Source organism: Colossoma macropomum, unplaced genomic scaffold, assembly GCF_904425465.1.
Source record: "Colossoma macropomum unplaced genomic scaffold, Colossoma_macropomum, whole genome shotgun sequence".
Lineage (NCBI taxonomy): Eukaryota > Metazoa > Chordata > Actinopteri > Characiformes > Serrasalmidae > Colossoma > Colossoma macropomum.
The window spans coordinates 31051673-31077625 of NW_023494785.1; the positions used below are offsets into that span (position 1 = coordinate 31051673).

General features: G+C 39.2%; 1 protein-coding gene across 1 annotated transcript; it reads right to left on the reverse strand.

The window, feature by feature from the left end:
• Window positions 1–4550: 4550 nt before the first annotated feature.
• Window positions 4551–25737, reverse strand: scgn (secretagogin, EF-hand calcium binding protein). The gene is made up of 11 exons (XM_036590467.1): window positions 25529–25737; window positions 25288–25358; window positions 21546–21638; window positions 17898–17987; window positions 17631–17687; window positions 15862–15939; window positions 10323–10378; window positions 9612–9657; window positions 9455–9514; window positions 7664–7732; window positions 4551–7427 (listed from the first exon to the last, which is right to left on the reverse strand). The coding sequence occupies exons 1-11, from the start codon at window positions 25596–25598 to the stop codon at window positions 7305–7307; spliced, it is 813 nt and encodes a 270-aa protein (XP_036446360.1). The 5' UTR covers window positions 25599–25737; the 3' UTR covers window positions 4551–7304.
• Between the last annotated feature and the right edge of the window lie 216 nt (window positions 25738–25953).

The following is a 25953-nucleotide window of genomic DNA, read 5'->3' on the forward strand; positions in this document are numbered from 1 at the left end:
CGTGTTCTCTGGAGTGACGAATCACGCTTCTCCATCTGGCAATCCGATGGACGAGTCTGGGTTTGGTGGTTGCCAGGAGAACAGTACTTGTTTGACTGCATTGTGCCAAGTGTAAAGTTTGGTGGAGGAGGATTATAGTGTGGGGTTGTTTTTTAGGAGTTGGGCTCGGCCCCTTAGTTCCAGTGAATGGAACTCTTAATGCTTCAGCAGACCAAGAGATTTTGGACAATTTCATGCTCCCAACTTTGTGGGAACAGTTTGGGGACGGCCCCTTCCTGTTCCAACATGATTGCACACCAATGCACAAAGCAAGGTCCATAAAGACATGGATGAGCGAGTTTGGTGTGAAAGAACTTGACTGTCCTGACCTCAACCCGATAGAACGCCTTTGAGATGAATTAGAGCGGAGACTGCGAGCCAGGCCTTCTCGTCCAACATCAATGTCTGACCTCACAAATGCGCTTCTGGAAGAATGGTCAAAAATTCCCCTAAACACACTTCTAAACCTTGTGGAAAGCCTTCCCTGAAGAGTTGAAGCTGTTATAGCTGCAAAGGGTGGGCCGACATCATATTAAACCCTATGGATTAAGAATGTGATGTCACTCAACTTCATATGCGTGTGAAGGCAGATGAGCGAATACCTTTGGCAATGTAGTGTATTAAGGACAGTGTTCAGTCACTTTTTCAAAGTATTTTGCCCAACACTGATCATGACTTAGTATCACGTAACTGTGACCTAGCATATCATAATTATGACACAGTGTCTCATAATTATGACTTATTTTCCCATAATTTGGACTAGCTTATTATATATATATATATATATATATATATATATATATATATATATATATATATACATATAATCTTATTATAGTGACTTACTACATCATAATCACGACTTACTATCTATTATGATCATCATTTAGCATCTCGTAATAGTGACTTACTATGACATAGTATCTCATAATTATGACTTTTCATCTCATAATTATGACTTATTATGACATAGTATCTCATGATTATGAACTAACATCTCATAATTTTGACTTATTATGACAGTATCTCATAATAGTGACATGACATCTCATGAGAACGACTTAGCGTCTCATAATTATGAGAAAATGTTCTTATTATTATGAGATAGTAAGTCATTATTATGACATACTACATGGCCCCTTTTTCCAAGTGGCAGAAACAGGCTTTCAGGTGAGTCAGAAAAAAAATCTCATCAGTTAAATCTTCTTCTGCTGCAAAAGTTTCAGTGGTCTTTTGCGTGGGCTGCAAGCTGCAAAAGGTTGGGAACCCCGGAGATACAGTATGTAATTGAACACCTGAAAAGTGGACCTAAAATCTAGGTGCAGCTCATAAAGTGGCCTGTCAGTGGAAGTACAGGGTAGGTGTTTCTAGGGTCAGAACTCTTAAAGTTCAGATTTTGCCTTTTTGATCTACATCAAATTACACAGACACATGGGAGCTGAATCTGAATCAGTATGTTGATCTCAACACTGAGCCACTAGTTTCTCTGCTAATATGAAATGAGGAGATAAACAAGCACTTGACTGACCAGAAAAAAATGGACACCTATGCATATTGATATCATAGTTCCACTCCACAAACATGTCAGCAGATCATGTCGAGGCCGAAAATAGAACACCACAGCGGATTCAGAGAAGCAATTCGTCTCGTACAGTAGATTTCCAGCCCAATCTCTGAGCAGAATTGGCTTCACCTCTCCCTCCTGCAGATATATTGGGGTGCAAATTGCAAATTGGAAACCAATCTGTTGTTTCAATTCCCTCCAAAGTTTGCGAAGATGCCTGCTGATTCAAAAATTCAATCAGGCACCGTTTTCCCAGAGAGAGGATAAGTTATGTCGTCTGTTTCTGCCTTTTCCACCCTGCCTGAACAAGCCCACCTTCACCACACGCTCACCTGCTGCCTTTCTCATTTAGACAGTACGTCCATCCATTACAATCTCTGGACAGGTTTCTATGGATACGAAACCTTAGAACGCTGAGTCACAAAAGTACTTTTCTTTCTTCTCCGTCCTTCGCATTCTTTTTTTTTCTCTGGCATGGACATTCATCCATGCTTCTATTAAAGAACAGCATGATATTACTGTGAGTGTTAACAGGATGAACATGAGAACGTTACATCATGGGCAAAATTAAACTCCTCGCTGGGTAATTTTGTTGATAATGTATCAACAAGTAAGTGATGATTCATTCAGGTCGCTGCCTTATCAATATTAATAAGCCTGGAACATGTGGAACAAAACGAAAAGCACAAACAGCCTCTTCACACGCATACAAACACCAGTATTACAGAGAAAACACCTGGGACACGACTAGGCCGTGACTCCATGCTCTAAACAAACACAGTGCTGTGTATTCCTGTCCTTGTGGGGTGTTTCTGTGTTCTGTATTTAACTGCTGTTGCACTACACCTAACCCAACCCCAACAATAAAGGGGAATTCCACCCATTTTTTTTTCAAATATTCTGGACAATTAAATGGTTGAGATGTTAACAAAGTCATTCAGAGTGGTTTGCCTTAAAATGTATTTTTTCAAATTCTTCAGTGATGGAGAGGTACCTGCAAGGTGTTGTCAGGCAAAACAGTACCCAATGAAAACATATGTTGTCAGATTTACCACTATTTTACCATCAACATTACATATAAAAACATATGATAAAATAGAAGACTAGTGTTATATTTGGGCTGCAGACATTTCAACCCCTGTAAAAAAAATCCAAGTCGACAGGTTTTGCTACATTGAGAATTTTAGTGAATAAATATTTTATCGGTGTCTAAAATGTTGTGAAAACCTCTTTGAAAACATTTTTTTATTTATTTATGTAGTGTTGTGACAGACTTCCCTTGTGTGCCTTATACAAAAAAACACAAACAGCATGGTGGAGAGGTGGACTGAGGAGGGGACGAGAGTCGCCTTAAAATGAATGCTGCACTTTACAGTACTTACAAACAGATATGTCCAGAAAAGGCTACAGGCTTTCTAAATAAAAGTGCCCAAACTGCCCTATACAGTACAGTTATGGGGACGTTAGGAAGGCCAAAGGTACACGAGTTGCGACATATATGAAGTTCAAGATGGAAAGATGTCAAATCTACGTTTTTTTTTATCGATAAACCAAACCCTCCTTTTTTTGCAATGACTTTACAAAAAGCATTGTTATCTCCAGAACTCTGTGGATGAAAAGCTGAAACACAGTTTTTTTAAAGCACATTTCCATTTTATCCCTTGCAATTTGCACAGAAAGTAGATAAAAACATAGCTAATGATCCATTTCACACCAAAACTCTCTGAATGAATTTTAACATCTCAGCAATTAAAGGTCCCATATCATGGAAAACCAAACGTCCCTATTTATTTATTTTTTTTTAAGTGTGTTAAGTAAAGTGTAATAGTCAAAGTTTCAAAACATACAATTCACTCTCCAGTTCATACAGTCCATATATGGAAACTAAGCTGCAAAAAAGCTTGTTCTGAATTCATTGTTTCTGTGATGTCACAACAATTAACTCATTTACATGTATCCACCTAATCAGCGTACAGCAGTTTAGCCTTGCCTATTCATATTAAAGCGTTAGGTAGTGTTTCAGCTCTGAGTACTTTTTGAAGTAGGCATAAAACAGGACAGCCAATCAGAGTTCATTTATCTTATATCTGTCTTAAGGGCACAGTAACAGCCTGTTTAAAGGTAAAAGAGAGGTTGGAAAATGGTCATGTAAAAATGAATTATGACCATTTTTGGTATAATACACTTCACAAATGTTATAAGTGGACTGCAAAGAAAAAATAAAATACAAGAAAAATGTATGATATTGGCTTTTTAAGTTCTGGAGAAATTTTGAACAATTGGTGGATTTCCCCTTTAAATCTAGCAAACAAAAGCTTTATTTTCTTTCCTTTTTAGTACTGAAAGCTGCCTTTTTTTATAAAGTGGCTGCCAAATGTTTTATGTTCATGTTCTTCATCATCCTGCAGACATTTGGTCTCCACAAAGTGCTTGACACGAACATACACACGCACACGTGCACACACACACACACACACACACACACACACACACACACACACACAAGATGGTCTTGCTTTGTGTATCTGTTTGCCTTGGGGCAGGTGCTCCACTATATGAGCACTAAAGGCCACAGAAAGACACTGTAAACAACCCCACAGACACAAAACGCTTCTTTTGTCAGTCTGACAGGTGGTGCGGAGCGGCTTACACACACTCACACCAACACCCCCATTAGGTGCGTGGGTGTATCCTATCAGTAATGCACGGTTTCCCCGTCTCTCTTAGCTAATATGCACTAATATGCTGCGGTTTCCAGGCACTGGAGGAAAGACAACACATCATTAGAGGGAAAGCCCGGCTCTGTGGCGTGTTTTTCTCCGTTGCTGGTTTGCGCTGAGGCACCATGGAGGCTGGAAAGTTCTTTAGGTCAGCTTTGTAATTCAATCTTTTACTTACAAGACACTGTGTGCTGCATCCAGCTGGATTTAAAACAGTCACCTTAAACCAGTGTTTGCATCTTTAATCCACACACACATCACTATATCAAAATCACGTCAAAACAGGGTCACATGCAGAAAATCAGATGCGTTCACATAACCTACATTGTGAAAATATGAAGTACCAATCCATGGTTACACTCAGTCATTCAGGAGATTTATTACAGGCTTCTAAATTTTCAGGCATATGATAAAGGAATAGTTTATTATGGGAATAGTGAAAAATCAGGCTTACACAATTTCCCTTTACCATAAATGTATCAATCAGCCAAGACATGTTTACTGTTTGAAGATTGCTCTTTTCATTTTGGAATGGAGCTACGAGAATAATAAAGCTAACAGGTAATCGGAGCTCATACCTCACTCAATAGCATGTTGCCTAGCTAAAACAGTCATAGCAGTAAACTCAAAGGCTGAATTGTGACTATTTTTGTCTATTTTTAAGGCAGGTGTGACCATGTAGGGGTTCCTGAGTGGCGCATATGTCTAAGTGTTGGTCCTGTCATTGGGAGACTGAGTTTGATTCTCGGTCATGCCACAACCATCCATGGCCAGGACTTCAAGAGCACATCATAATAAAGCAGATATCTTTTGGCCGATGCCAAGAAGTTAGCATTCTCCTCCAAGCGTGTTGAGCTGGCCAGTGCCGTTACATTAGTGACAGCTGGCTTCACCCTCAAAGTTTGGTAGTAAAGTGTGATAGGTGAACAGTGAGTAGAACTGGACATGAGTAAACTAAGCATTAAATTAAATTTAAAAAGTAAGAATTAAGGCGTGTATGATGCTAAATGGGTGGGGTATAAACTTCCATCTCATGCAGGTGTGGTCTGCACTAGGCAAAGGTAGGCAGCTGCCTAGGGCCCTAATGAGCCAGGGGGCTCATCGCAATACAAATTAGCTGTCTGTGTCAATGTTAAATAACCAATTCTGAGATATATATGCACATTATAAACAGCTGTTGCATTTGTAGCAGTTTTTATCAGTAATTTCAGCTACAATCATGGTTAGAATGGACTTTGAAAATTTAACCTGTTGAAATTTGCAGGCAAAAATGTAGGTCACTTATAGCCTTCATGACTTCTGCACGGTTTAAACCACAGACATGATGCACGTGTCAGGACATTCAGCAGACCCAGCCCAAACTAGCTTGTGTCATCAAGCTGCTTTTAGCCTTCATATTGTAAACAAAGGGTCAAAACAGCACCATGATTCACACATCAGATCACTCATCAGTTTCTGCCCTCACCATCCAGAGTGATTTCATTCACAGAGTAATTTCATCACCCAAAACCCACTCGCTCTGTTATATTACATCTCTGCTTTTAGCGACATGATTTACAAGCCAGAACACTCAGAGGAACCTGCCATCTCTAGTCAGAGTGAGAGAAACCAGCTCTAACATCCCAAAACCCAGAAATATAGCACAAAGACACAGCCAGATCATGGTAAAAACCTGCTGTCAGCTCTCTGCTTTAGCCTTCATACGGCAACAAAAGGGTTAAGCGATAATCTACATTATGGGTGTGCTGAGTGCTGGCTCAGCAGATTGTACCTAATGCTAGTGTTAATGTTAGTATAGATTAGCTCCAGTGTTTGAGGGAATTACTCAAAAAAGTAATCCAATTCAAGCTGCTTCTCTCAAACTGTGATGATTGTTACTCCCTGGAAAAAGTAACCTCACTACTTGTTACTTTACTTCCACACTACTCAGTAACAAAGCTCTCTAAATTGGGAGATCATTTTGCTTCTTTCAAGCATATTTCCTCAAAACAAGCAAAATTATCTGCCAAGATAGTGAAATGATTTCACTTAATAAACTTACATAAGTCAAAAAAATCTAAAAATACGTTAGTCTTATAATACTCTTACAACATTCTCAAAATGAGAAACATTAGATATATTGATTACATTTAAGATGACTTAATTAGACAACGTATTTTTTTTGGCTGTGTAGATGGTAGCTCAGAGCCGCAGCTAATTTAAAAAGGTGCCTCTAGGTGGCTCCATTCCTGTCTTTTGCACAGAGCCCGAGAATCACTAAATCCATCCCTGATCCCATGTTGGCTACATTAGCCTCAAAGCTCCAGGGCAAAACTAATGAAGCAAACCTCAGATATCAAACATGTCTCGGCTGATTGGGTACATTTCGGGTGAGAGGAAAATTGTGTAAATTTGATTTTTTTGCCAAAGTATGGCTTCAAGCCTAACCAATCTGAATCATACAGACTAAATCCTTTCTGTTTTGAACAGTCGTGAGCAAAAGTTTGAACACCCCTGGTCAAAAGACATTGATTTTCTAAGTGAAAATCAGTTTACACATCAACACAGAACACACTTCTGCACATTCGAATACACAATCACTGTTATTTGCAGATTTTTACTTATTGGGGGACAAAATAAAACATAAAATGTGGCCTGTGCAAAAGTTATGGCACCAGTTATACTGTATATTTTATTTTTTGCCAATATGTTAAATTAATGGAAAATGTGCAGTAAAATTTGAAAAGAATTTTCCTTGTAGACGACATGTTAACTTATTTTCACTCAGAAAATAAACAAATCGTGCAATTGGACTGGGGGTGTTGATATTTTTGCTTACAAGTGTACATTAGTCTGCTATGTCATATCCCAAACCTATGCTACAACTACATAGTGATTCATATAGCAGTGTCTATATACATTAGATTGCAAACATTCATGTCCATGTACCACCACATGCGATATCTCTACACATGCAGTATGAATCTGTAAGTGGACTGAAGCTAGGGCTTCATCCCTAAACAAAGGGCCAGCTCATTCTTCTGGATCTTTCCATCTTTATTTATGTCGCAGTGGCGCAACAGCAGAACACGGAACTGATCCAGCTCCGATCCACTGATGCTGGGCTGTAAGAGAGAGAGGGGGTGGGAAAGAGAGAGGGGGGCAGGAAGGAGTTAAATGAAAAGCTAAATTAAATTCAGGTGGAGCACCTGTACTACTGTTCAGCATTCACAAGCTCACTCTATTAGCATGACTGGAGGATTAGTGTGATTGTACTCGACCTACACTGGCTTATCTGATATCAGCACTATAATGATTAACGCACTGTTAGACTCAAACATGTGGTAGCGTGTCCACTCACCCTGACCAGCTCCATCATGTCTTTGACAAAGCCGTCCACCTCTGGTCCCTCAAGAGCTCCCGTCTTACTCTGGAAGAGAAATGATAAAGCAATACAGTGTAAACAGTTTAACCTTTACAAGTCACAGATATCAATGACGACAAAAAAGCACATTGTAATGTGTATTTAATGTGTAATGGGTAGCTCACTGAAACAGTGGGGATGGCACGATACCACTCTGATATTTCTTTTTAAAAACGTTTTTAAAGCTTTAAGATGCGTTTAAGATGAGTTATTTTACTTCACTTAAAGCAGAAGATTCAACCTAATGAAATGACAATGACATCTGAAGAATTAAGACCCGTAAAGGCTCTCTTACAGAGAGATATTACATGAAATGGTTCTGAATACGCTGCCTGATGCTGGAACACTGTTTTACGATTTTGGTCGTAAACATATTGTTTAAAATCTATTCAATGTGGAGTGGTACATGCAGGGTGTTGTAAGGCAAAATAGTCTATTTTATTATGATCAACACTGCATATAAAAACTCAGAAGACGTGTATGTTCACTGGTTATTTTGGATAGTAAATAAAAAATGGCTACATTTGCATTGTAGACATTGTGACTCCTGGTTCCTATCGCCACCACTGTAAAGAAATTAGTCAATAAGTTTCTCTACAGTGAACCATTTCACATCAAACCACTCAGAATGTCTTTGTTTACATCAAATTTTGAAAAATAAGTGGAATTACCCTTTAAGATGATCATCTAAAGGTAGGCTATCATAATCAAACTACTCAAACACTCAACGACTGCACAGGAAGAAATAGGAGATGTTTTATTATAATTTGCATTTGAGGAAAAGTTATTGTTGCGTCTACACAATCAGAGAGTAAATCGTTCTTTATGTTTTTGCCACATTTTTGTTTTAGCATTTTTCTTGTTTTTTGTTTTTGTTGGAGATTTAAAGTGCAGTAACCTGAACTGAACAGTAACAAAAATATTTAATTCATTCTGTAATTATGTAAATATTATCACTCAATATTAACCTTTGTGTTAATTGTTATGCATATAGGAAAGAAAAAAATCTTTACTTTTCTTTTTTCTTGCCATTTTCTGTCATTGAAAAATGGCAGAAGTGCAGAATCAAGCAAAATTGACAATAACAGTAATTCAGCGCTAACTATATAATTCATTTTGCAACTGCATTTTAATAATTGTGTAATGTACATTAAATGTACACCCTTTAAAAAAGACCCACAAAGTGTTCTTTGAACAATGCCGTAGAAGAACCACTTTTGGTTCCCTAAAGAACCATGTAGATATATGAAATGTGTGAATTTGAAGAACGCTTTAAGGATTTAAACCTTCATATATGATGAAAAGGCCCTATATATTTAAGCCTTCTTCCTAGAACCTCTACATTATGTGGATGTTCATTAAACACATCTTATTTACGAAAAATGCTTCTCGAAAGAACAATCCATTGAAAGTTCCTTAGGTAAGGTTCTTCTATGGCATTGTGCACCTCTGTTTCTATTTTCAACTGTTTTCTACCCTCTCTTTATCTCGTAATATGGGTCCTTTAAGAAGTTAAACACCCTCCCAAGTCGCTCTTTTCATTTTGAATGTGGCTTTTCACATAAAAAAAAAAACACACTGGCATATCACTTCTAGCCTCACCCGCAGTCACGCAATAGAGACTGTCTGCGCTGAATGTGTTCAAAATCAACGAGAGAGGAAGCGTCTCCGCTGTGAAGAAAACATAAAGGGCTCTGATTAGGCAACCCGCAACATCTCTGTACTTACCACATCGTAGTGTGTGAATATTTTCTTGAAGTCGCGCCTTCTTTCTTCCAGACTGTTCGCCTGGGGGACACAGAGGACACTTTCTGAGATGAGCGCATTTGTCAAATTAGACAATCTCTGAGATGTGCACTGCACATGATATCAAACAGATACTGACATCTATCTTGAACTGCAACAGGAAGTTCTCCTGCAGGGCCAGGATTCTATTGGAGAAGGAACACCATAACCAAGTTAATGTCATTCAACCTAAAAAATATATGAACACAAGCATCAGGCCAAGAGTCCACTAACAAAATCAGGGGCTGGTCAGCTAAATTGAATAATGCTCTATCACAATAAAACAGACCTCAATGCTCTTCTTACATTACCTGAAAAAAGAAGAGCAATCAATTTAGGAATTAAACTTAGTCAACCACTTTTATTGATTTGGGTATGTTTCATATCTATCTAATGGATCTTGATTGATCTTAATGGACTGGACATGATGTTTATGTAGCACAGAACCTTCCTCATCTTTTTTTGTGGTCACTCCACTGATTGTTTCTACATCTCACAAGAAGGGGAAGCAACTCTTAACACTGTCACAATGCCAACCACAAAACTCTTCCAGTAAGAAAAAGCACAGAGAAATTCTGTTGAAAGTGTGTATGAGAGCCTTGATGAGCTCGTAATGCGTCGAAGTTGACATCCTATTTAGATTTGCATCTTACCACTTGTGCTTTCCTTGTGAGACACAGGATTTAAAGGAGATGGCAACTTATTTCATTACTCTGTTTATGCTTTTAGCTATAGGGTTGAGATGTAACAGAACACTAGTGTTGGCAGTGGAGGCAGAATCTGTAAAAGTAGCAGGTGCTGAACACGTTACCTCGCCAAGTCGTTTAGATCCAACCGGCCGTCTTTGTTCTTGTCAAATATATTCATCTGAAAATAAATAAACATAGCAAACATGTTAGACAACCAACATACTCTTTCATTAAAATCTTGAGGCCTTGCCTTCTTATGAAATTTGAATTTTCTCACTGTTATTTTGTAAATTACTATCACTTTATAACAGGAAGCAGGTATTGTATATTATGTATTATGTATTATTACTAATACACATATATTCTGCAACACAGTTCATTTTCATCAAACTGTCTTCCTTAGTATGAAGGGTAGGTTTTGCCTAAATTATGTTTTAACAATTTTCTTTTCCAAACTATTGTTCAAAGCACATACTGAAAATCTTTTGGCACAAATGTGGGTTAAACCGCTGAAAGTTTTGGTGCTGCCATCACAACAAAGGGATAAAACTCTATCTATTCACATTTTAAATTCATAACTTTTTAAGACACAGAGAAATGGATTGGGATAACTGTAGCTCCATTTACTAAGGCAATGTTATATGTCCCAAATCTATAATTGTGCACTCATACTGCACTCAAGCATAATGTTATAAACCAGTGTTTCTTAACCTGGAATCATGAGAAGGCCTGTTTTTACATATTCCTCAGAATGACTTAAGGCAAAAATGCAGCTCTTAGCCAAGCAGCTAAGCCAGCAGCTCACCTTCTGAATCTGAATCAATAGCATTTAGAACCCCTTGTCCTGGGCTGAAATGAACTAGGAGCCACAGCAGAGGCCCTAAGTTTTGAATCAACATTCAGTGAATATTTGAATTCACATTCAAATACATTACATCATTTAATTTTGACATCCCTGGTGTACTACTGTTTTCCTCGAAATGAACCTGGTGAGTCTTTAATAGGTCACAATAATGCAAACAATAAACAAGCAAATAAAACATGCTAATTTTTATTAAAGACAGCTTAAATAGCCAGATGTAGGCTAACCAAACATCTAATGGGCAGTGGATCAGTCAAATCCATCTAGTCTTCTTGCCTAGCATCAGTGAGCAGGGACCACTCGAGAGTGAGGGGTAGTAATTGTGAGTTTGAGGCCTGGGTGAAGGGCAGATTGTGTATTAAGTGGCTGTCTGTGTACGCTGGCTCTGGGGGATGGAGCCGGGCGCCGGCTGTTGGGCTCTGGAGATGAGTGATCAGGTGCTGTCAGCTGCCGCCCAATCTAACCCTGCTCTGCCTGCGCCATCCCAGCCAAGATTGAGCCATCTCCAGCTAAACAGGGTCATGGGCAAAACACTCAAGCCAGACGCCAAACACTGAGGGTTTCATGTCCGCATACACACGCAAGCAGTCATTTCGGGGTGAGGCAGACTGTCAGTTAACTGGAAAGTAAAACAACTGCTGTTGTCATGGTTCTGTACTCCAGCACATTGAATTTAAAATGAAACAATGACTGTGATGTTAAAGGTACAGTTTATTATTTGTCATGTTATGCAGTATTCCTCACCCTAATCAGTTTGACAGAACTTATACTTTTATACTGGTTTTATGTCTTTGTGCAGCAAAGTTCTCTCACTACACTAATCCGCATGCATTAAGTAAGATTCCACTGGGAATCCCTACGGTGTCAACCAATTCTAACCTCTACCCTATAGACCAATTTGGAGTTGACGTCACGGATACATCACTGGCAGTTGTGTGTGCCTTGAGGTGGCAGAAAAACAGCAGAAATAAGTGGACAGAACAAGTGAGATCCATGGAATAATGACCAAAAATGTCTTGTTGGATGCCAAAAAAGGCCTGGGAAAACAAATGACCTTCATTTTCATAGAATACCACCATCAAATACGCCCTTTGAGGCAAAATGCAGACGTTTATGGTTGTCCCTGATGTGCGTGCACCGTCTGCCCTTTCCACCCTGAATACAGCTCAACCTTAAAAAGCAGTGCAGCTGCATGGCATGACTAGCCTACATTAGAGCATGAATTTGATGGATACAGTAGATCTAGATAATATTCAATTATGCAGTTCATAAAGGGCAAACTGTATTAGCCCTACATTAGCCTTACAGCATGAAATAGTATTTAGATCTATAACTAGAAATAACATTTTCCTGTAAGCATAGATAATGGTAGCAGCAGTAGTTCCAGTGATTTATGTTGTTCTAACATACATTAAACAATGAAAAAAAGTCATGCAAGTGCAGTTTGCTGTCAGTATATAGTTGTTTGACTTGTTTATAATAGCCCATATCTTTTTTTATAGCTGTGTTTTATGTCCTTGTCACTGGCTAGATAGTACGTTGGTCCATAATACACAAAAACCATTCAACAATTCTCGGTATTCAAGGTCCTGGACATGACCGCTAAGTATGAAATTGTATGCATCAAGAGATTTGTATGTCTTAAATTTTTCCTTTGTGTAGGTGCTGGGTTTTACCACAAGGTATATAAAAATGCCTGGCCACTGTAAATCTGGCCATTTAGTTGGATTCTTGACCCTTGACCCAACATCGAGTACAGGTCAGAAAATCTAATTGTATTGCTAAGGGTTAGCTCATTAGTGTATGCCAACCTGTCTTCTGCTGGAAACCCCTAAAAGAACTGGAGAAGGTGTCCGCATGACCCATATTCCTAATTCCTACACCTGACACCGCTGTCACTTTCTGACACCAGTTAAGCCCCGCCCACACAACACATCATCTCTGTTAACAAACACGAAAAATGGTCAATAGCTACTGATCTATAGGCCCAGTACAACCTAGCATTAGTGTAACTTACCTCAGCTGTCCCTCAAAATCATAAGGAAAACAGTGATGCTATCTTTGTTCTGCACAAAATGGACACCAGAGACAAGTTTTACCCTTTCAGATGGAGAAAAGGAGCCAAGGTAAAGAAATATAGATAGCTAGGTAGCTACTTTGCTAACTGTAGCTTTTAGCTTGTTGTAGTCACGATTTGACGAGGCATTACTGTCGTTTGAGCAATCCAATCTCTCTTTTGGAATAATGTTTTAAAGATCGAGACTACAGTTTTACAGCTGCATACATATTTGGCTTCATAGCAGTAACGTTAGCTATCTGCCTTCCTTCTGAATTTGCTAGCTAAAAGGGAAAACAATGACTCAGAACAGAAATCCATACCAAAAATTGTTTCAAAATCAGTTGCAATTTTTCAAAAGTTCCTCCTTCATGATACATCAACACTTCCAAGTCTTTAAAACTGGAAAATTTCACTCTAGAGATACTGTGGCTTGGCAAAGTAGCCATGTTTCCCTTTAAAGCACAGAATTTAGAGTAGATGGTAGACGTGCCTTTGCATCTACAGCCTGTTGCTATTGTCTCTCAACATGAGAACTAAAGAAGTGTCAAAGGCATCATGATGCTAGAAAATCAGAATGAATTAATGTGATACAGAGCCAAATTGGTACATAGTTAAGAACCAAGAGTGCACTGGGAGGTTTAACACTGGAAAAAGCTCTGCAGTGTTTTCATCAGGATAAAGGAATGTTTTGCGTGGTGTGTTTTTGATTTGATGATTTAACTATAGACTTTATAGTAGTAGATTTTTTAATGTTAATGGATCAGTCAAAGTGCAATTATAGCACATAGAGAACAATGCAAGCTCAAATTCAAACTCATCTCAGGATAAGTTGTACTATGTACTCACATAGTTTTCATACAAATTTTGTGAACATCATTTAGTGAGTTTATCACGTTTGGTATCAGTTAACTCTTCAAAATTGTTGTTTTCCATCTTAAAGAAATGAGATGAAATGCTGAGGGGGAAAAAGATGATTAGCACTCCAGATTAATTGCTTACTCTGTGTAAATTTCAAATCACATGTGACCTGCTATGGCATTTTGTGGTTCGGGTCTGTATTTAATTTAATGCATTAAAAGATGATGAGTGGTGCTCAGAGACAGTGAGCAGCACTTTCATTAAAAACTTCCATGCTTCTTTAAAAACAATGGTTTGGGGTTTTTTTGAATGCAACATGTCGTCAAGTGTGCCTTAATGTAAGCCGGGCCTGGCAAATACCGAAGCGCATAGGAAAAAATAGTAAAAATGGCCTATTCTCCATTGCATCCCTCACTACAAAATTCCAAACTGTCTCTGAAAGCAACATCAGCACAGGATCTGTGTACTGGGAGCTTCATCAAATGGGTTTCCATGGCCGAGCAGCTGCACACAAGCCTAAGATCACTATGCGCAATGCCAAGCATCGGCTGGAGTGCTGTAAAGCATTGTACCACTGGATTCTGGATCAGTGGAAAGGTTTTCTGTGAAGTGACAAATCATGTTTCACTATCTGGCAGTCTGATGAATGAACCTGGGTTTGGTGGAAGCCGGGATAACGATACATACCGGGATGCGTAGTGCCAACAGTCTAGGGCTGTTTTTCAGGGTTTGGGCTCAGCCCTTTAGTTCCAGTGAAGGATAATGTTATGCTACAACATACAAAGACATATTACACAATTATATGCCTCCAACTTTGTGGCAACAGCTTGGGGTAGGCCCTATCCTGTTCCAGCGTGATTGTACCCCGTGCACAAAATAAGGGCCATGGTTTAATGACTTTGTTGTGGAGGACCTCCAGGGGAGTCCTGACCTCAAACCCCACTGAACACCTCCAACATCAGTGCCTAACATCACAAGTGCTCTTTTGACTGCATGCCCCCACCCCTGCACCTCTTTATATTTGTACTGAAAAATTGCAACCATAACAGCCATATGTAAAGCACCCCATTTAAATGTTTCAGCAATCCTGTAAAAACAAATCTGGCACCACCTCTGGCACCAACCTTATTGGTTCCCTGAAAATGGGAGACTATAAATAAAAAGGCTATATGGACCTATGTGGTCCATCCAATATAGATGTAATTACCCTGTAATTAACGTCATAATCATTGTTTCACATTGTGTCTATGTCTGGTTACTTACTGACCGAAGTGTATGTTCTTTATCATATGTCGTGAGCTGCTCGGAAAGAGTAGCCAAAGCTGACAGTTTAATGACTGAAATAAGCGGCTGGCCTTTGAGCAAGTCTCCTGTAGTGAATTAGAAAAGGCTACAGGCTGATGTGACTCATAAGTGTGTTCAAGTACCTATCCAATAGTTCAAGTACATATTCAATACTTGTAAATGGCAGAACAAAATGTAAATGTTCCACAATCAATAGACACAAATGTCAATCACCAAGCAGCATCTGGGGTACGTAATTTCTACTTTACCTCTTCCTGCAAATGCAGGAACATTTCAGTTGAAATGCTTTACTTCCGTTAATAATTAGTAGTAAATAGTAATTTTTTTAGTAGTAAATAGTAATTTTCTGCAGGAAGAGGCTCTGAGAATGTGTTTTTAAAAGCCTGACGTTCATGGAAGTTGGATTTATCCTGCTTTATTTACGAATTTGAAACTCCTTTTTGTTAATCCTCTGATAACATCAGGCAGGAGAGATGCTCTCCAACGCAAATCTTATCTCACTGATTAGTTTTAAGAGCTTGATTTCCTGGAGTCCATCGATAAATGACTCACGTAGAAACAATTAAAGAAATGTTACCATGGCATCTGTGTATTCGTCCAGCTTGTCGGAGGACACGTCTTTTTTGTGGTGTTTAAACAGATCATGGAGGAAACCCTGTAAGAGAAGGCAGGAAAGAAGCCAGAAAGTCAGGAGAATCAAACAACATTTTTTAGTACATAAGAGAAGTTAGACATCTCTACTTTAGAAAGGCCTCGCATTGGTTAAGAAAATCTGTGAAGTTAAAGTCATTTCTTACACTTTAAATGAACTATGCTTGACCACTGTGGTGACTGAACACAATCAAACCCATAAAAATCCCCATCGCTTAAGCAGAACAGTCATTCAAAGTGTATTAAAATGAACAATGAAGCAGCCTAAAGGAGAATCCGCCTGAATAAGAAGAATGGAAGGCTTAAAGCAGTCTGTTACAGCTGAGATGAGATACGCTGAGAATTGGCAGAAGAATCAGTGTTCAACCTCTAAGGCAGTAGGAGATAAAAACAGCCTCAAAGGGCCTTGACTGACTTCACTCGCACAACCCACATTGTGTATTTTTCTTGTGAGTACATGTACAGGATCAAAAGGCATCAGGCTGTGACTAAGCGTCCCTTGGAAAGATGTGGCGCGGCATAACTTACTAGAGGGTAACTAAAATGAATAGCCAGAGTACCACAGCACAGAGTGTTCCCACCTGTTCAGTGAACAGATAACTGACTTGGTGCTATAAACTCCTTTTGAGGGCAGCTGTGAGTAATGTTTTTCTGATTGAGAGTATGTAATGTCCTCACACTGCCATGCAGCACACTTTTGAAGAAGATGGACGAAATAGTTGTCTGTCTTAGTGCCTTTGTTAAGGTGTATCATTGTAGCGTTCTCTCAAAAAGTGTCTGTTGTCAGTTGGGACCTACTAAGTATCAACAATTAGAAGCAATTTGGCCAATTTAGGCTTGTACTTTAATAAATGCATGCAGTTCATGAAAAAGACAAGTTGTTAATTATTTATCTGGCAATTAGGTAAAATGATCGTGACAGGCCTAAGTGTTATTATAAAAAATGAAATATTGACAATGTTGTATACACAGAATGGTCATTACTTAACTATTTTTAGTAGCATAATTCACCTACTACATAGTTACTATGTCTTGTTTTGTTTGTTTTTGCTAAATGTTTTGTCCTTCCTGTCCTTATTCTTGTAAATTTCCACATAATGGTTTTGAAAGCCCATCCCCCTTTTAGCACTTTATGCTACAGAGCGGCATGGTAGTGTATGTGGTGCTTAGGCCTGTCATGATCATGAAATTTTAGATGACGATTAATTACTATACAAACAATTGCAATGTACAATGTAATTGTCATCTTGTTCACCATAAGCAACTATTAAAGCAGAAGCCTGAAGTGGACAAACTGGCTGATGAGCTATTTTGCTTTCTGGTTGTTTATACTTAGTAGCTCCTGGAAGAAAACAGGAACAGCTTGAGCGCAAATAAACATTATTCACAGCAACTTTGGTTGTGTCCCGATAAAAGTGTTTGCCACGCAAACATTCAAAACTGTTTCAAATAACTGCAATTGGATCAACTAGTTGCGATTAGGCAGTTGTGTAACTGCCTGGACTGGTACGAGTGTACTAGGTTTTGTTGGTAAAGATTGGTCCACCACGCTAAATATCTAGTCTTTGTGTTGTCAGAAACAACAGATGACCGGTCTCAAATTACACAGTACAAGATATGGGTTTCTAATAAAGTGGCCAGAAATTTTGTTGTGAAGTCTCATCTGTATTAATTCATTAACTGCTGCTGTGCTACCTTCAGCTCTGCTGCTGATATGTATCCACTGCTGTCCGCATCGTACTTCCTCCAGATCTGCATAGAGAAAGAGGAAACAACTTCACCCACATGCTGTACCAATCTAACAGACAGCACCACGCAGACCTCAAAGGGAGAGAAGCTCTTATCAGCTCTTTTTACACGCTAGTTTCAGTGTACGCTAGGGTTAGCATTAGCATTGCTAATAAGAACAGGTAAGAAGAAAAAGGATAAGGTGAAGGATGATGTGATGGTGCGGGACCTCACCTTCATAAACTCCACACTGTTGTCCAGCGGAGCCTCACGGCGGAATATCAACAGGAAGTTCTCATCCTCTGGCAGGATCATATTAGCGAGCTAGCAGACACACCATAAACACACAAAGGAAACAATATGAAGAGCAATAAGGTCACAATAGCACACGACTGCCTGGTTAGCTTCAATGAAATCGATTCAAGTTCCAGCCTTGAGGCCCCATGGTTTCTTTGAGTGGTCTTCTGGCTAGCGTTGTACATGCCAGATGATTTCTACTTAGATTAAAAAAGCCTCTTAATAGTCCAACAGCAAGTCATGCACTGCTCTATTCTTCCCAAAGGACATTTCAGTAATTTAACAAAAGACGGCCACATGGCAGGAATCCATTCCCCCAAAGTTTGATATATGCAATGCAACAAATACATTTGAAAGAAAAGGCCCAAGATACACTACACTCAAACATCTTTGCATCTCACATGCTCATACTTTCAAGTGGCTTGGCACCAACACTTCAGTAATAGGCCACTAACCCTGAAATATCCACCACCTTCTACCACCTGCGTCTCTTCTTTAGATTGCTCTCCTACACGATGACTCACTCCTTGCTTATCAAACTATATAGCTTTATCCTCTTTTGCGTCAAGGACAATATGGAAATGGATTTTTGTAGCTGCCTGATGGCTTGGCATGAAACTCAGAGAGAGAGAGAGAACTTGAGGCCTCCAGAATCCACCGCCCCTAATTACATTGCTTTCCATTAGACTTGGACCGTGATCAACACTCCTGTTAACAAGGTGCCAGCAGATACAGGCCGTAAATCATAAGCACAGCAAAGTCCACAATACGGCATGAATACATAACGACTACTCTCTAGAACGTCCCCTGAATCCTCCCTTTAGATTCTTCGATAATATCTGGACGCTCCTAAAACCACTTTAAAACCTTTCTTTCAGCAAACATAGGCCAATGAGCAGTCGCATGGCAGTCACAGATTATTTATAATATTAATAAGCATTGCTGGGATGATTACTTAAAGAGCTAATCTGTTATTTTTTTCAAACTGTAATGGGATTACTCACAGGAACGTGGAAAGTGATATCAGGATTGTTTAATTACAACTGCTAAAAGTAATAAAACAACAAAACTATAATATAATTTGAGCATAGTAAAGACCTACATGCTCATTTTGTACAATTAAGTTTGTATTCATAAGTTTTATTCATGTATTTTTTTTAAATCTGCAGTAGCCGTGCACTGTTTAATACTGCTTTTTCATTGCAGTGACTCAAACTATGTGCATGACAATCAATGACTGTCACATATCAACAATCAGATTGGTCATAGCTCAGCTCATTTGCATAAAGTTTCTCAGAATAAGCCAGAACAGGGCTTGCATCAGCAGTTTCTGTGCTGGGTATATATGTAGAGCTACACTGTCCTCATTATAGCATATTATGGCACATTCTGGTTGATTAAATTCTGAAAACTATTAAAATGAAAAAAAAGGCACAGCATTGATGTACACACTGTGTATCACTGTGTGTATATTCTGCTTAAATTTCAGAAACACCCCCCACAAACACCTTCCATTGTTTCTCTTTACTGATTACTTTCTGGAAAAATGACCGCACTACTCATTACTTTACGTCTAAGTTACTCTCTAAAATCCACACACCTCTGAGAAAAACACATTCTCCATCGATCTGAAGAATGCTTTCACACTGCAAAGAACCTTTTAATCATGCAAAGGGTTCTTTCAGTGTTCATGGTTCTATATAGAGCCATTTTCTTTACTAAACAACCCTTGAAGAACCATTCTTTTTAAGTGTGTACTAATTATTCGAAAGCTGTTAAGTTGTACAGGGCTAACATATTACAATCATTTTATAGACTTGTCTGCAACCAAATTGGTTTTGTATTACTGAAAACATTGATTTCACACTTCTCAGATTTCTCAGAGGATCTGGTATCAGGCATCTTTAAGAAAATAAAGACCCACCATTTTTATGATGCGCTTAGATGTAAATCACAAAGCTGCTCTTAGCTAGATACGTTTCAGTGGTGGACCACGCCCAAACTAGCAGTGATACTGATGTGTACAAAAACTCCAGAAACATCCATGCCAGCACCACACACAATGCCATACCACTACCATGTCACATGTTGAGAATGGTCCACTGCCAAAATAATAGCAGTCATGTGGTCAGAAATGGACCAATGATCGATGGGGTAGAGGGGTGTCCATGTCAACAGATGGGCTAAACCACATCTATATAGTGGACCTACAAGGTAGGTGGATCTTAAAAGTCACCAAGAGAGTTTTAATAAAGTGGATGGTATTACTTTGGTGGGCTTTGGGAAGGTGTAACTGCTGTGTCTTTTGGTGCTTATGGTTAAATATCATTAATAATGTGTTAGTGGTACATCATCTGGTTCAAGCCTGCTGTTTATAAGACATTTGGAATGGAAGAAACTAGGTTAATTAGGATGCTGCGACAAAAGCCTGTAATGCTCAATCCGAAGCTAGAGGTGCTTCCGTGCTGGTTGCCACTGATCACAGCCACAGAGTGTAGGGGATTGATTTTTCCTTCTGTAGAATCTTTCAAGAGACTTTCAAAGCTGCCCAGATAAATGATTCCATGTTGCGTTCTTTTAGCACGTAATTCACATAATGCCATTTCTTAGAAATGTGGTTTCAAATGTGCAGCTTTTTAAACTGTACATATAAAATCAGACCATTTTTCTGTTTGCAACTTTCAGCACATCAGAGTGCTTAGTGTGGTTGAGGGAAGTACCATGGTGATGCTAATCTTCTCATCTAGTCATAGTGCCAGCAAATTATCAGCTAACTCAGCGGCATTAAAACCTTTAACTTTCTTTAAAACCTTTACCCTTCATAGCCACCAGAACCTTCATTTCTGGTAGAGCTGAATGATATTTGGAGGGGAGTCACATTGTGATATTGTGATAAATAATGAGATTTTTAAAAGAAAAAAAAAACTGTTCTCATATAAGCTGCATGCTATCACCATACCTGTTCAGCTTGTATGCTGAGCATATAAAAAGAGAAGAAGGACTGAAGGAAGATGATCCAAGATTCAAAATCGGTGGAAGAAACATCAATAACCTTTGATACAGGGATGACATGACACCAGAAAGTCTAGAAGACCTAATAGTTTCTTATAAGGAAAGCTATAGAAGCGCTGAAAAGATTTTGGCTCAATATGAAGAACACAAAGGTTACATTGCAGTATTTTCAAACTGCATTGTGCCTTCTACTATACTGAAAACACATTAGGGAACCGTTGATGTGACACAGTTAAGAATTGGCCTCCATTATTATTGACCAACATTGTTGATTCACATGTTTACTGCTCAACATATTGTGCACTCTTGATTTCGTCAAGATGCTCACAGCACACAATAAAAACATTTTCAGCGACTGGTTAGAGGCTTCTTTGCATTGCGCAGCCTTATGCAATATTAGCCGATATTGTGAGGCCTGATGTCTCAACAATGATTAACAAATGACATACTGTGACGCTCTAGATGATGTGAGTGTGGGACTCAGCACTGAGCAGAACTTTTGAGGTATATTTTGGCTTAAATGTAACTAAAGCACTGTTCAGAAGATGGAGAGAATGTAAAAAGGGGGGGTACCTCCTGAATTTGCAGGCGGCCATCAGCGGTGACATCATAGGCAGACATAAACCTCGTCTTCAGCTGCTGGACTTTCTCCTCAGTTATGTTGTCCTGAAGAACCAAGGACAGTAAGGCTGTTACCATGACCACTCTAAATCTGTTTACCCAGCCCTCCCTCCCACTCACACACAAATACATTAAGGTACGTGAACATGCGCATCAACGTGGCTTTCCTTACAGGAAAAGTTCAACAATTCTCCTCAAAAAAACTGGTTTTTGGCCCAAACTTTTATTTTTATTGCTTCTAAAGTAAATATAGTGCAAAAATGAGCTTCCACAGGGCACAGAACTACATCCTGTTTCAGGCTCAAAAAATGATGTGCAGGTATTATTATGTGAATAATGAAAATAAAAGTAAAGGTACCACAAAGTGTTCTTTGAACGATGCTACAGAAGGAGAACTTTTGGTTCCCCAGAGAACCATGTTAGAAAAACGTATTTGTGAGTGTGAACAATAAGAGCTTTCAAATATATACTGGATAAAAAATAACATTACGTAAATGTGCTATACCAATTTAAGGTTTCTTCCTAGAAACTTTGCATTATGTGGAGTTTCTTTAAACTTTAAAACTCGTGCATCTCACTAACAAACATGGTACTCTAGAGAACCGTTTCTTTATGCTGTTGCTTCTACAGAATTGTAAATGTAAATGTGCTATACCAATTTAAGGTTTCTTCCTAGAAACTTTGCATTATGTGGAGTTTCTTTAAACTTTAAAACTCGTGCATCTCACTAACAAACATGGTACTCTAGAGAACCGTTTCTTTATGCTGTTTGCTTCTACAGAATTGTACAAAGAACCTTTATTTTTAAGAGTATAATTCAACATACTCAGCTATTTCAGCAAAGTGCTGTTTCCTTATTAGTTTGATAACTAGTATTGTAGCTGTAGTAGCTTCAGTTAGCTGTGTTCCTCCAAAAGTGGAAAGTGGGGAGCGATGCCGTACAGAGACACAGCACTACTTACAATATTCAAACCACTCCAGAGCAGTAAGATAGTCCCGGGTCATTAAGATACTGTACGTTAAAAGATTGCAACAATACTATTGCGTCACCACATTAATGGTTCATGAGAGTTTTCATTTCTCTATGTTATTCTATATTAGCCCATTTCACCAAAAGCTGCACTACAATCTTCTCCAGCATGCACTGCAGCATAATGTGCACTCCCACCCCTCCCCCAACAACAATCTATGGGACAGAGATTACACCACATCACATACGGCCACATCAGTCATACCACCGAACACACTAGCTGCGTTTCAGCTGCAGTTCCACCAACATAAACACTATAAACACTTAGGCAGCTCAGAAACTGATATTGATGAACTTGCAGCAAAGAAAAGATGTCAGGTGACTAGTTCAAGGAAATAGGTAGGTTTAAAAGACTCACTTCCTGTGGACATTTAAAGAGGTTTAACAGCTAGCTAATGTAGCCTATAGATACATATATACAGATATTACAGATAACCATTAAACCTCTTCAAATGTCCACAGGAAGTGGGTTTTTTTAACCTACCCATTTGCTTAAACTAGTCATCTAGCATCTTTTTCTTGGCTGCAAGTTCATTAAGTCTTGATATATACACAATTTTTAAAAAAGATTTTGAATAAACACTGGCCAGTTTGAGTTATAGCAAAATGTTATATAAAATGAAACAAGAACGTAGGCATTCTCTGACCCATAGATTCGTTGAGCTTTTTTAATACGGCCCTTTTAGCGGTTGAGTTCGACATCCTTTCTCTAGTCCTTCACCAGTGGGCACAGGATGCTGGGCACAGGATGTTTTTGGCTTGATATTTTTGGTTGGTGGACAATTCTCAGTCCAGCAGCGACACTGAGGTGTTTAAAAACTCCAGCAGCACTGCTGTGGAGTTAACACTAACACACCACCACCACCATGTCAGTGTCACTGCAGTGCTGAGAATGATCCACCACCCAAATAATACCTGCTCTGTGGTGGTCCTGTGGGGGTCCTGACCACTGAAGAACAGGATAAAAGGGGGTTAACAAGGTATGCAGAGAAACAGATGGACTACAGTCTGTAATTGTAACTATAAAATGCACCTATATGGTAAGTGGAGCTGATAAAATGAACAATGAGTGTAGATACAAGGAGGTACTTAATGAAGTGGCTGGTTGGTGTATATGTATTACCATAAATAAGCACAAGCACACAGCCCAGCTATAAAGAACGTGGGCCAACACGCAAGTGTGATTGGTATCGTTCAATACGCTTAACCTCAGCTTCCTGAAGACCTACAGTGTGATTTCCTGTGAAGATGCATGTTTAAGTGATGCGTAGTTTTCAGTGCTCTGCCATGCAGCAAGGCCGGCTATAAGAGGCTCAGAGATGTACATCTCTGCATCTCTCCAACAGAGCTCTATAAATGTCTGCTATTATAATGCAGTTTAACTCGTCAGCCCAGGATTCATAGCCAAAGGGAGAGCAAACAGATGTTAAAATGAGACAAAACAGCTGCAGTATTTTACGGGAAAGAGAACTTTTATCAAAACAGTATCCCTGTTACATTAGACATGACTTCATGCAGGACTGCACCTGTGCACTAAGAAAGGTTCTGCATTTGAAAATACGTCATCATCCAGTTAACCAATATCTTTTGTGATCAACTTATCTGCTCTTCCTGCCTCTGTGCCAACCTGCCCCATGTCCTTAACTGGCAGCAAATAATAAAAATATGATTCAAGAAGTACTTTTCAAACCTATCTCTATATTTTCTTCTGTAAGTTGAACTTAGGAAAAACTGTTGACTCAAAAGACACTTTTAATAGAAGTCAAATGAGCTGAAAAGACTTCCCGTTGGCTTCTACGATAAACAGGTTTTCTACTTTTCTAACCACATTAAGAAATGCCGGGCAGCACGGTGGCGCAGTGGGTAGTGCTGTTGCCTCACAGCAAGAATGGCCTGGGTTCAATTCCCAGCTGGGTGACCAAGGTCATGTCTGTGTGGAGTTTGCCTGTTCTCCCCGTGTCTGCGTGGGTTTCCTCCCACAGTCCAAAGACATGCAGTCAGGCTGATTGGACATGCTAAAATTGCCCCTAGGTGTGAATGTGTATGTCTGTCTATGTCTGTTTGTCTGCCCTGCGATGGACTGGCGACCTGTCCAGGGTGTATCCTGCCTTCTGCCCAATGACAGCTGGGATAGGCTCCAGCACCCCACTGCGACCCTGAAGGATAAGCGGTTTAGATGATGTATGTATGTATTAAGAAATGCCTGTCTCTGGTAAAGGAGAAATTAGGTTAAAGAAATGCTTGAATGCTCCTTTCAAGAGCCCATATCGTGGAAAACCAAATTTTCCTTGCTTTTTTGGAGTAAACAAGTTTGATGTAGAATGTAAACACTGTTACAGTTTCAAAAATACCATTCATACTGCCATCCACACAGTCCATATATGGGAACTTCATGAAAAAACAAATAATTTCCATTTATCCACCTATTCAGCCTATAGCAGTTTAGCTGCGCCCCTTCATGCTGAAGTTATCACAACAGAGCTCATTGTCTTTAAGGAATAGTAACAAAAACAACCTGTTTAATTCTAAAAGAGGTGGGAAAATAATTAAGAAAAAATTAATTATGACTTTTTTTGGTACATAAAATCACACAAATGTCAAAAGTGGAGCTCAGCGAAAGAATAAAATGCAAGAAAAATAACTATTAGTCTGCATGTCTCATACCGCGGGTCCCAGTTTGGTCATCATGTGACGAAAAAAGGCGTCCAGCTCTTTTCCCTCGATGTAGCCATTATCTGAAACACAGTTTCAAAGCATTTCTCAAGTGCCGGCATGTATCACACAGTACACACACTACACCTTCACAAGCAGTGAAGACACACTTAACTATCTTGTTTAAATGACACTTCTCAGCTGAATAAAGCAAACAGAACCAAACTGCTGCATGAATGTCATGAACACTCACCGTCTGCATCAAAGTGTTGCCAAATCTGCAGAAATCCTGCCGCGTCCAGGTTGTCCAGAGCACAGTCCATTGCAGCAGGTTAGAAAGAGCTGATACTCTAATAGACAGAAAGGTGTGCTGAACAGAGCTAATAGTGAACACAGAGTCAGAGTAACGCAGCAGCTGTGCAGCAGCTTCACTGAGAGACTGTGTGGAAGTGCCTGACTGACTGCTGCTGCTGCTGCACGATGGCAACCAAAACTCCTCCTCTTTTTTTCTTTTTCTCTTTTTTTTCTTTCACAGCAGGATCTGGCTGACAGTTCCCTGATCAAAGTAGTAACCCATGAACAGTTACCATAATTGATTATTATTTTTACCTTATTTTGTTATTTTAATGCTATTTTCTCCTAAATGTATTATATTTTTACTACACACTTCCATTCAGA